The sequence below is a fragment of the Bacillus rossius genome, assembly GCF_032445375.1.
Source record: "Bacillus rossius redtenbacheri isolate Brsri chromosome 4 unlocalized genomic scaffold, Brsri_v3 Brsri_v3_scf4_2, whole genome shotgun sequence".
Lineage (NCBI taxonomy): Eukaryota > Metazoa > Arthropoda > Insecta > Phasmatodea > Bacillidae > Bacillus > Bacillus rossius.
The window spans coordinates 10,960,973-10,973,425 of NW_026962011.1; the positions used below are offsets into that span (position 1 = coordinate 10,960,973).

Sequence of the window (12,453 nt, forward strand, 5' to 3'; positions counted from 1 at the left end):
ATGTTGGAGAATTTAGGTCAAAAATAAATTTGTGTCAAATACTTCAAATTTACAACACAATGGCCAATTCATAAGGAAAAAAAGAAAAACCCATGTTACCCATAAAATAGGTTACATAAAAGGTAATACTATTATTCTTTTTATAACATGTTGCCATTTTATGGTAAGCAATTTTTTATATAATTTTAAAATGGTTGTGGTGTGTTTGTATTGCTACAGTTTAAGGTGCTAACAGCATGAGAAAAGTTTTAAGGAAATTCATGTCATGAAAATAATTATTAAAAGAGATTGTTTTTCTTCTTATTTCACATTTTGTTCCCTTCAAATTTGTTTTTAGAACTAAAAAAATGGAGTAAAATAAACTAGTTTCAATAAATATAGTTCTAAAATATATTAACGTGTGCAGTGATGTATACCTGTCATCGAGGGACCGCCAAATATTGGACTGGCACTTTGCAAACCTTGAGTTTGCAAATGCTACGCCCCTTTCCACCCTCTCGCTGAAGCACTGGGACCAAGATGACGACTTTGAGTTCACTGGAAGTCATCTAACAGGTAACCAAGCTCCAGCTTTATACGTACATATGTCGCTGTCTGCATGATTTCATGGAAAATACGGTAAGTGATGTAAATAACTTATGGGGGATTATAACTCGGGACCCCTAACTTTTGTGAACCGCGAAATTCGTGAAAAAAGACAAAATTCACCCATTAAAGTTTTTCGCGAAATTTAAACATTTTTGATGAGAAATATATTTGGCTTGAAATACAGCTGTTTTCATAATTTTATTGTTTAGGACAAGAAATAATTGTTAAAAGTATGACAAAACATGTTTACAATGTATTACATACTTTTAGCCTTATTCCTTTGTTTAAATTTACTTAATTTGTTAATACAATAACTAGAATTGTACACATTGTGTAGGTTAAGTCAAATGTTGGGAGTTTATTGCTTTTTTTTTTGATACCTTCCATGTGTAAATGATGTAACAGTAAGATATTTAACTTTTTTGCGTAGAATTTTATGAAAGTTAAAGAGATAATCAGGTGTATATTTAATTTGTAATTCTGAAGGACCTCTTTTCTGAATGAAATTAATAAAACTGCTTTTCATTTATTTCCTGACATATTTTTCAAACATTTTTTAAAAAGGTGCTGTGATACTTCAAAAAATTAACTATTTCAATGAGTATTTAGGTTTGGTTCGTTAAATTCAGAATATCTAAAAATAGTGTAGATGGTTGGTTAAGTTAGCAACATATAAAATACTTTAAATAGTGTTGCTGGTGGATTAGGTTTGATTAGCCACATTAAAAACACTTAAGATCATTATGAATTACCAATTTAAAATATAACTAGATAGCGTAACCAACCATCCTTACTGTTTTAAGATACCTACTTTTAATGTACCGGTAACTAAGCTAACAATTTTTTCACACCTTCTTACAGAATATTTTATGTAGCAATCTAATCAACCAGTCATACAATGTCATAGTACTTTTAATAAACTTCTGATAAACCAGTTAAATTAATATAAGTGTCAAAACATCCTCTTAGAGAATTATTGGTAAATAAAAAGAAGTTAAAGAAAACATTATTAATTCTTTTTTTTTTTTTGAAAAAGGAGACCTTTTATTAAGAATCACCAGTTTATAATAAACAATTTTTAAGGGAATGTAAGGTAAAAAAATGAACATTTGATACTGAATTTTAGAAGTAATGTTAAATTTTTTACACAGATTTTTTGCATCGCTTTTATGTTTTGCCCCACTACTTTCGATCAATTGTATTTACCAATTTCCAGGGTCCCTAATTAAAATGCACCATCTAGCAGTTTTATAAAACTAGTTTAGCCTCCATTGCTTGCTTATGGTTTGCCACGTGTTGGTCTCTGCCATTTGTACAATGGCTACTTGACCTCTAAGGATTCTGTTGAGTTCTCACTCTGTGTATTTTTATCCTGTTGCGTTTACATGTTCGTGTTTTTTGGTTGACTCATGTTAGTGATTAGATATCTTCATTTATATTCATCTAGCAAAGCAAGTACTTATTTTAAAGTGTGTTTCAATGTATTGTTAACAATTTATTTATTTTTTAATTCCCACATTTTAATTTTAACCTTGTAAATATTATCAGCATGATTTGTTCTTTGATATATATATCATGCCATTTATTCTAGTGGTCAGTACTCATAGCTGGCAGACCTAAGGTCCAGGGTTCGATTCCCGGTCAATTCTGGGATTTTGCACTTGTGATTATTTTCCAGATTTTTTTAACATTTAAGATATTTAATGCTCGGTCAGCTTCAGTCATTTAAGGCTGTTTTGAATAATAAATATTTTTACTAGTACCTAAGTTAGTCACCATTTTGAATACATATGATTGGGCATTAATTTTTTTTTTTTTAATTTGTACACATTGACAATGCCTATATGAAAAATTTAATGAGTACGTGAACTCAGAGGCAAACACATGCATGATGAACATTAAGTTAGAAAATCTCACTAGACAATTACAATATATCAATATAATGTGTCATTTACTCTGTTGCAAGCTAAGTATGAACAGCACTATAGTAGTATTTGGCTTTATTTTTTTAGCAAAATAATTGAAAATTTTTAATTAATTTAGATAGTGCTCTGCAGTATTGTGTAGGAGCACCATGAAAACATTTCAATGAAAATACAGCATCTACAGGTTGCTTGTAAATATTATCAGCATGATTTGTTCTTTGATATCTATATCATGCCATTTATTCTAGTGGTCAGTACTCATAGCTGGCAGACCTAAGGTCCAGGGTTCGATTCCCGGTCAATTCTGGGATTTTGCACTTGCCAAATATGACCTGTTTGAGTTCAGGTTTTTTTTATGTGTTTCACCTACAGAAGAGAATGCCTACTATTGGCAGCCGTAGACTTTGTGGGGCCCTGGCTATTTACGTTTGTGAGGTTCTTTTCGAGATGAGACTTACAGTTGGGGGAAGGGTTAATAGAGGCAAAAATATTTTCAAAATAAACTCTTTTAACACATTTTTTTCCAAGCCAACCTGAAACTTAAATTGTTACGATGGGTTTGCTAATTTATTTTGAAATATGTTAGTATTTCAGGTGCCAGAATAACAAAAGTGCCAATGCAGGGCTCTGGGTGGTTGCCCCGCCCATTTGATACGCCCCTGATGCCCACGGTAGAATTTACCTGCTATAAAACCTCAGGTTATGTTTCTATCACTGCTGCGTTGTTTGGAATCACTACACTTTGAATTGAGCTATAAAGAATAATAATCATCATCATCATCATCATCATCATCATCATCATCATCATCATATTTTTTCATTATAAACATAAGTATGCTACTCAGTCCATGGGTGAGCCCATGGTGTTACCATCTACACCAGGCTCCGAGCACGTTGACTTAGTTACTCATAGGTAGCAGGCCAGCTTGCAACCTTTACATATGCTGATCACCGGGAACCACACCCAGAGCAGGGCCTGAAACATTTGCTGCTGATTGGGCCCGCACGGTGGGCGTAATCCCAGGGCCCTGCCGGCAATCAGCCGGCCACCCCACTCTCCTGCACTCCGTGCATGCTTTCACCGTCCATACATCGAAACCTTGTTAGCATCGCTCGCTTGCGTGTTAGGTGAATGGCTGCTGATGAGTTAGGGCACCGTGTCACAGACATGGCTCCGGCAGACCCGCGGGGGCCGTAGTGCTGATTCTACCGTAGCCTGCTGATTGGTCATTTAATTGTGTGAGGGTGATAAACTTGCAAAAGCTGCATATTGGAATCAGAAGAAAAATTTCTTCTGATCTGCTTGCATACATTGGGTTCTTGAGATCTATGATACCAGTGTCCAATGAGTTAGCGAACACATAATTTAAAAAAAAATGAAATGGCTCTAAAATGCTTTAAATAAAAGATTGGTTTTTTAGTTTAGCAAAGTGTTTTTTTTTTCGTTAGTTAAAAAAAAATGTAGGCGGAAGGCAACAGGCCAGAAGGTAAATATGTTTAAGACATTTTGAGATTGTGCCACTCTTCTCAAGTACAGTTTTTACATTTCTGATGAAAATTATTTGTTAGAATAGTTGTGGAGACATATCTTTAATAACTACTATAACATAAGCTCATTGGAGAAAACATTAGTCACCCTAGTGCGCAAGCACAGATGGATTGTTAAGCCTGTAACGATGGCGTAGCGAACGAGTCCTGTGCTCAACAGCACTGCCTCTACGTGAGCATAAGGCAGTAGTGCTCAGTGAGACATCGCTGTTTTAAGCGGACAGTGTAGGTCAACATGGGTAGATGCAAGGATGTCACAGAGTGGCAAAAAGGGTGCAATCGTGTTTGGCTGTGCCAATGGGCATACGGTGCGTGAAGTACTGGACTTGTATGTGTTTCGCAGAGGACTGTTCAACGTGTCTACAAGCAGTGGTGTACTACACGTGTCCACGAAACACGACGTCAGAATTGTGCTTGGAAAAAGATCCTGAATGAGAGGGGCCTGAGACGCGTTTCACGGCTTTTGAATCAAAATCGCTTTTAAACCCAGCAGGAATTGTTGTAGTCAGTGAATGAAGGTACATCCCAACCTGTCAGAGAGAGAACATTGCGACGGGAACTGCATGCAGTGAACATTTGGAGTCTGTCACCTCGCAAGAGGCAATTGCTCACACAGGCACATAAAGCTGAGGCAATTGATCACACAGGCACATAAAGCTGCTTATCTTCAATGGGCTAGAAATCATCGAACGAGGACATTAGCTGACTGGCGGAACTTAATGTGGTCTGACGAATCACGTTTTTGCCTGTATTCCAATGACACACGTCGTCGAGAGCATCGAAGGCCAAATGAAGCATTTCATCCTGGATGTGTGCGAGGTCAGGTTCAAGCCGGAGGTGGGTCTGTGGCGTTTTGGGGGTGTTTTTCGTTTCATGAATTGGGTCCGCTCACTGCGGTGACCACTAACATGAATAGAGACCTGCAAAATTCGCGGTTTAGATGGCCTTCAGGATAGACTGCACATACCCCTGTATACTCGGGCAAATAACGTAAGTTCATTGGCTGCCGACTTGTAAGTCGTCTCAGCTGGTTTGTCTGTGATTAAAGCCTTCTTTGGTTGAGGGTTTATAACTGGTTGAGATTCGTCCAGATGAACAGTAAGCCAATAGCAAAATTATCTAAGAGGTATATGTGTTTGAATTCTAGCCTATCACCGAATGAATCCGCGAATTTTGCAGGTCTCTAAACATGAACCAGCATGTTTATTAAAAAATTCTGAATCATGTATTGCCTTTCAGTCAACATGTGCATGATCAGTATACCCTGTTTTTTCAAGATGACAACAGTTAAGTTCATCGGGCTGGACGCATATGTGACTGGTTTTATGAACACACTCTCCATCCTATTACATCTCGATTGGCTTGGAAGTTCACCTGAAAAGCTGTGGAACATGTTGGAACTGCGGGTAAAACGCCGATATTAGCGTCCCCGCGATTTTGTGGAATTGCGCTATCAAATCGTCGTCGTGTGGCCTAACCTGGATGCGACGTACCTGCACAACCTGGAGGACTCGTTTCTTAACCGAATCCAGGCGGTTATCAAGTCCAGAGGCGGAGTTACACGGTATCAAATGATGCTTGTACCGACTTCTCCGGGGGTGACTAATTTTTTATCCGGTGAGCTTAGCTTGTAAAGCCTAAAGTTTTTATATTGTAAATACTTTTTTTTTTTTACTTTTTAGAAATTATACATGAGTCACGTTCAGTTGTTAGTCTTTTTTGATGTAATGCTAATGTGCAAGGAAAGAAAAGTACATATGTTCCTTGCAAATTTATATTTTTAACATCTCATGTTTATTTAAACAACATGTAGAATTAGTTTTTCTGGTAGAGGCAGATGATGAAATAAGAATGGACAGGAACTGAGTTACAATGACAGCTCTTACATTACAGAGTCTCATTATTGTAATTATAAATAAGCATAAATAATAATGAATTAGGTGAAATAAGATGTAGTGTATACACATAGAACAGTAACTCACTAAACTAAAGCCTTCCAAACAAACATTCAACATTTTTTTTGTTTATGACTGTATTTGTGATAACACGGAAATTCAATTTTTGAAAACTCATCCTGTCCAAGCAGCTTACGATCAAGTTTTATAACTATACAGTGGAAAATTGGTTACTAGTGTGTCACTACTGAGTGTTGAGTGCTCCACACTTAATACATCAGTAACTTTTAGGGAAACGCGCTTTTACTCTAAAATATTTGGAAGTTATATAAATTGAACCAATAAAAATTTAGTTACATTAGAAGTGAAACAACAGGGCTGCCAGGACTTTTCATTTCATGTTGCTATTCTTGTTGCCACAGTTTGAGTTTGAATGCAAATATATATATTTTTAAATTTTAATGCATAATTGTATTAGTACTTAAAAACGTTTTTAATGGGCAAGAGTGGTCTTAAATATTTTAATGGACATAATGTATTACTTATTTACACTGGTTTTCATAGTAAAACCTCGAGAATGGCTGGTTGCTGGGTCTTTGTCATACTAGTTCAGTGTGCTGATACATACCAGGGGATTGCCATTCATGGTTACTGCGTGGTCACTTTTTTGTCCAGATGATGGTCTGCGCCGTGTTTTCAGGACACCCAAAACACCGAGTGAAGTCTGTTTTGTGCATTTTTATGGAAAAGACTGTTTAACGACGGAAATCTGGATTCATTCTTATAAAACATCCAAGGGGCTTATCCATGGGTGAGGGGGCAAGGTGAGACAGCTGCCCGCACCACTTCCGAAGTGAAAAAAAAAACACAAAGAGCAAGGAGATGTAGTTAAAAAATTTAAAAAAAATAAATTATGCACTTTCTTTTGTCATGTTTATTACCGTATTCACAATGGACCAAAACTTGCCCCCCTTCTCCCCCTAATTTTTCCCGTTTTGAAATGGATACGCTCTTGTAACCATGGTAAAGCAAAATTTCTGCAATATTTTGGGTGTTTCAATATGGCGGTGGAGTAAAAAAAAAGTCCATCACAGCATAAGAACCGCGTCACAGCATGCCATCTCCTGACATTTACAAACTCCATGGCTGCTGCAATTCCGACGAAGGCGGTATTTTCACCGACACACACACATACACACAAGGAGTGGAGATTCCCTTTCTCAAGAGACGAGAAAGCTGATTAACTACTAATACTAATTGCTCGTGCAATCTTGCACTTCAATCTATGACCCGTGTTTGAAGCAACAATCCATAAATACATCCCAACTCTTTCGCTCTCTTTCCGATCGTCACGCAAACCTCGCTACGAAGGGTCTGGAGGCAAAAGGTAATTAAAATTGGTTCAGAGGGTTGCGATAAGAGATTAGAGGACATGCTAGGAAAGGATGGGGTAGCACGCCAATGGCCAAATGCCGCACAAATTTCCATACTAATTAAAACTAATATCAGGTGATTACTATCGCGAGGACAGAACCATATATTAATGAGAAGCAAAAAGGTAAGTTCGGAGATTCTTTTGGGCGCTCAAACAAAAAACTACCTAGAAAATAATACACGGCTACACGTTTCATCAGAAATAAATCCGTCACAGCAGTAATCTTTGTTATCCGTTTACATTTTTAAAGGGGACTTTAAAAAGGTGTAAACCAACCAAAAGTATACTCCGAGGGAAAAAAAGAACACATTTTTTGGAGTTTTAGTTGACGAGTGGGTGATTTCGGTGTCTTCATGCCGTTTCAGTTTGTATGTTCTATCAGCTACTGACCCATCGTAGGTCGTGGTTCAACAAACAACTATAACTAAAGGACAAGTAATACGACCCATTTAATTTTATTTGCTATTTTTAATGTATAAGGTATCAATGAATTTATAATATGTTTCAATTTAAGATTTCATTAAATATTCAGTAATGAAAACTAAGGGCTACTGCTTGGCCGGACGGATCTCTTCAAAAGAAGCAGCGACGGGATAAGCACATCTTGTGAAGGTACGTCCTGCTGGTTGCACTCAAGGGCTGTAGGGTCAGTCACGTCGGAGCCAACGGCCCCAGCAAGGGTGACTGACCCGTCTCTTTATTTTCTTCTGGCCAGTGGGGAAGCTGATTTTCGAGGCCAGTCGTATATTACATTTAAAACTACTACCCGAAACATCAAACAAATAATAATTCTGATTCAAGAACTTCATGTACCAATGTACAAATGTCATAGATATAAAAAATTCAAATTGATCGCAATAAAACTCGGCCCACAAACATGAAATTTGGATGCGGGGGCGGGGCTTAGGTTTGTCCGAGGAGTATTGGTTGCTGGACCGGGAGAGAGAGTCCGTGGCATTGAACTAGCCTCCTCGAGGGACAGTCGTGCGGAGTGGAATCTGGAACATGGAATGGGTAGATGGGTAGACACAGGGTACCATGTCGGACAAACTGAGAGCTTAGAAAGAAGATTAAAAGAGGCAGCCTCGTCTAGATATCGATTGTGCCAATTATAATACTGATTAGTGAAGAATGTTCAAGGGTTCAGTTATTTCTCAGATGTTCCGAATTCCCAGAGAGTTTTTGGGTAATAGGAGGGAAGGGGGAGGAATTGTAGTATATATACACTCGGGTTTTGAGAGCGGATTAGACAGAAAATCATGATGCAGACACAGGAGAAACAGCGTTGAGAGGAAGAGAGGGTCACCGAAGTAATATAAGTTTGGAGAGCTAAGTACGACAGTGTTTGTTTATTTTTTGTAATGTCCAGTACTTTTTCAGAATTTAATGTGTTTTGATTGTTGTTATGTTGGAGTTTTGTATGGATTTGTCTTTGTGTGATGCACCTGTGAAAAATAAGAGTGAATATTTTTCATAGGTGCTCCTAAAGTTAGTTTTCCATAGTACACTTTCTGCACTTTTCCTGAAAATTTTGCTTTAACGATTGCAAGATGTTTGGCCATCTTTCTCTCAGGAAGAATACTTTAGCTCTCCAAATACTTTGAAAACATGATCTCTAAAATTATATGTTTCAATTATGTTGTTTTTTCTTGATCACTCTTTTCCATTTATTAATGTTTTGATACAGGCTGATGACAGAATTAGTTATAGTGAGCGAAACCTCATAACCTTTAATTTTTCTTATATTGTTCTATAAAATACACTTTTGTTATATAAACTTATATCCTAATCATTTTGATTATATATATATAATATATGTAAATGTTTTGCTATAATGAAAATAAATTATAATGAAAATAAAATAAAATCTTGTTGATGTTTTGCCACCCTTCAACGTTTTTGGACTTAAGTTATTTTCCCTCTGTTTTGGTATTTATATACACAGTAGGCCCCATCTGGGCAAGCAATTTTTATCTTTAGTGTTTAAACTTTAGTAAATATAGTTTTGCTTGCAGTGGGACCGGCCTCAACATGATTTTTATTTCTTGGTCACGTATGGGAACTTTATTGTACAGTGCCTTAATTGATTTCCTTTTTTGTGTATGGTAATAAAGGATCCAAGATTCGTGAGTAGTAAGCATTACCTAGAAATTGAAATGGAAATTTCCCAACTATTTTGGTGTATTGGGCTTACAAATGAACGAATGGAAACATAAATTACATCCGTATATTTTTCTTGGTTATATTTAAGCCTATGCTTAAATATACCCAAGCAGAATACTCTAACAATTTTATTTTAGTGGTTGTACTAATTAGGGTTAATTAAAGAGTTACAAGTAGCCTAAGTTTTACGTTTTTCCTCTCTCAACAGTATTATTATTTTCAGACGTTTTTGTTTGATGTCCCTTACGAGCATTAAAGTATTAACTTGGATGCAGTTGTTCTTACTTTCCCCTCCTTCACGTCGCACGGACTTCGTCTGAGGTTCGATGTACGGTCTTGTTTCTCGCTTACAGCAATCTGCTAGCAATTTCAGGCGATGTCAGTTGTCGAGCCCGAGAACAAAAGTATGCATGATGGTAGGTGAAATGTGTTCCAAACAAAGGGCAGTAGCTTCGTGTCCTCAAACAGATGTTCTCTAGCGAGTGTATAGTAAGGTAACAGCTGAAAGCAGAGCGCTGTTGAAACGAGCGACGACTGCAAGGAGCCGTGCGGCGCAAGGAAGGCGCGGTCAGCGAGGGAACACAATGGCCGCGGCGAGAAGGGGGGCCGCATCCCTTCCGTCGCCTCCGCCGAGCACAAAGGCACAAAGACCCGGGGCTGAGCGCGGAGGTGCTAACTTCTCGAATTAAACGGTTGCCGCGCCCTGTAATTTGGCCCCTAGCCATCCCGCCGCGTCCTGGCTTCCTTTTGGTGGTTCTCTGCCCTCCAACCCCTTCCCCGCACCCATCCTCTCGACTTCCTCGCACTCCGACAACGCCGTTTCTGCCGTATGATCGTTCATTGTGGATTGATATTCGTCCCGCCTACCCGGGCACACGTTCGATGTGCTGAGCTTCAGAAAAAAAAACGCGATTTAAAAAGTAATCAAGATATCCGGGTGGTGTCTGTTTACGAAAAGCATTTATGAATACGCTGAAGGCGGATGAGTAGTTCTGTTTCCGTATTTTGTTTTTAAACCGTATTTTTAGAGAGTGAAAAGGGCTAAAACGCGTGTTTCAGGATAATTTTTAGGCACAAAAAATTCGTTACAGATTCTTGAAAGCACTCGAGGGACTTGCATAACTTCTTTATCTTCATTTCTCTGACATAAAATATTATGGTTACCACTCATATTTCATAGTTACCTTATTTACAACTAGAAGACTGCACGCCAGTTCAGAGCTTTGCACATAGAGGTGATACCGCGTTAGAGGCACCAGCGAGCGTCGCACTTATCGTCCCGTCTCACGAACACAAATACACCCTCGACTAGGCGGGCCCCTTAGCGTTTTGACGACATCGGGGTCATAAGAGACGACGATGGAATATGAGACGAAAGTGAAGTATCGACGGAGCGAATTGGTAGGGAATACGGGAGAACTTCAAGAAAACATACCGGAACACGGAAACGTCCGCCGCGTTTCCTGTTTGCAAAAAAAAATGCCGGGTTTGATCTCGTTGGTAATTGGATCGCCTAGGTGAGAGGTGAGTGACCAGACCACTCAACCATCACCGGTGACACTCCGCGCTATCAGCCTTCTGTTGTTGGCACTGCACATCGGATGTTGCACAGACGCTTCGCCTTTGGCAAGTGAAGCGTTGGAGTCGTGTCGACAGGTCGCCCAGTTTCTGTAGAGGTGAAGCGGTGAGTGAGTCGACGTCTGTTGCTACATATTATCCCAGGTACTGATTCCCAGTTTCTACCGAATGGCTAAGCTTCTTGCAGCGAGGCCGATATCTGCTACTGTGAAGTATCGTTCGAAAATCCCTTCAAGAGGTAGTCGCGCTGCGCAGTGACGGCTTCCAGCCTGTACGGACCGCGTTTCTGTCTTAATGGTCCCGTTTCTTGAGTTGTTACAAGTTAATTTAGAGAGTGTAGTATGAATTCAATTTTCTCGTCTTTTGTGACATTTTAATATAAGAAAAAGTGCATTCGCAGATGAATGCTATACTGTTCGTCGTGCGTGTCCATCATCAGAAAGTAATATGTACTCTCTAAATGCCATATTTAACTACAAGACATTAAAGAAAAAAAGTACCAAACCTTCCCGCAGGTTTTGTAACTAATAGTGGCGACCGTGCGAAAGTCCGATTTCACCATGCTGGGAGGAAGTGGAGGAATAAAAGGACTAATTTTCAAGCTGCTTTCCTACCACAGAATAACATAATGCAATCCGCCGTGAGATGTTGAGGAATCTCGCAGTGGAGTGGAGTCGGCAGGAGTCGGCAGACAAGCGCCAACAATGGCGGCCGCGCTGGTCGACGGAGCACGAGGAGGGCGACATGAAGATCTCGTTTCACACTCCGCCGCACTCCCCGTTCCTTCCCTCCGCGATGGCGGCACCGCGTCCGTTCACGAAGGCCAACTCCGAGCAGGCTCGCTCGTAGATGTGGACCGCCCAAGCTGCGCAGTGTAAATATTTAGAGTCCATTATCGAACGGCGGGAGCGTACGCAGAATTTCACTTCGAGGGGCGGTCGGGGGGGGGGGGGGGGGGGATAGAACCACTCTGCCCTCTGTTTGCTTTCAAATTCTTTCCTGTTGTCGGTGGGAATGATCGATTTTTTTTTTTTAGTTTAGGATTTCGGGTGGAGGGTATACACCATCGCTGTAATAAGTTTTAATATTTAATTATGTGTTATGCACAAAAGAGCCAAACTTTTTAATATAAAATTGTATAAAAAGTGTGTTGGCAAAAACTGTTGAAACCAAGATGGCGGTTTTCAATTACGTATTCTTAGAAGTAAAAATTGACTATTACCGAATTATGCTCTTGATAAATTACAACAGGAACACGTATTTACAAAAATCTCACTTAAAATTTTGTTTTACAAGTTCAGATAGGTTTAAAAAAGATACA

General features: G+C 39.0%; 1 protein-coding gene across 4 annotated transcripts in view; it reads left to right on the forward strand.

The window, feature by feature from the left end:
* Positions 1-12,453, forward strand: part of LOC134541884 (lysine-specific histone demethylase 1A-like) — a 686,470-nt gene that overhangs the window by 19,886 nt on the left and 654,131 nt on the right. For 3 of the 4 annotated variants that reach the window (XM_063385605.1, XM_063385604.1, XM_063385606.1), the window contains exon 11: positions 407-555. In XM_063385605.1, the coding sequence (XP_063241675.1) occupies positions 407-555 (149 nt within the window). Of the gene's footprint in view, positions 1-406; positions 1,374-12,453 lie in introns of those variants that run through there. The other variant, XM_063385603.1, reaches the window with a different exon arrangement.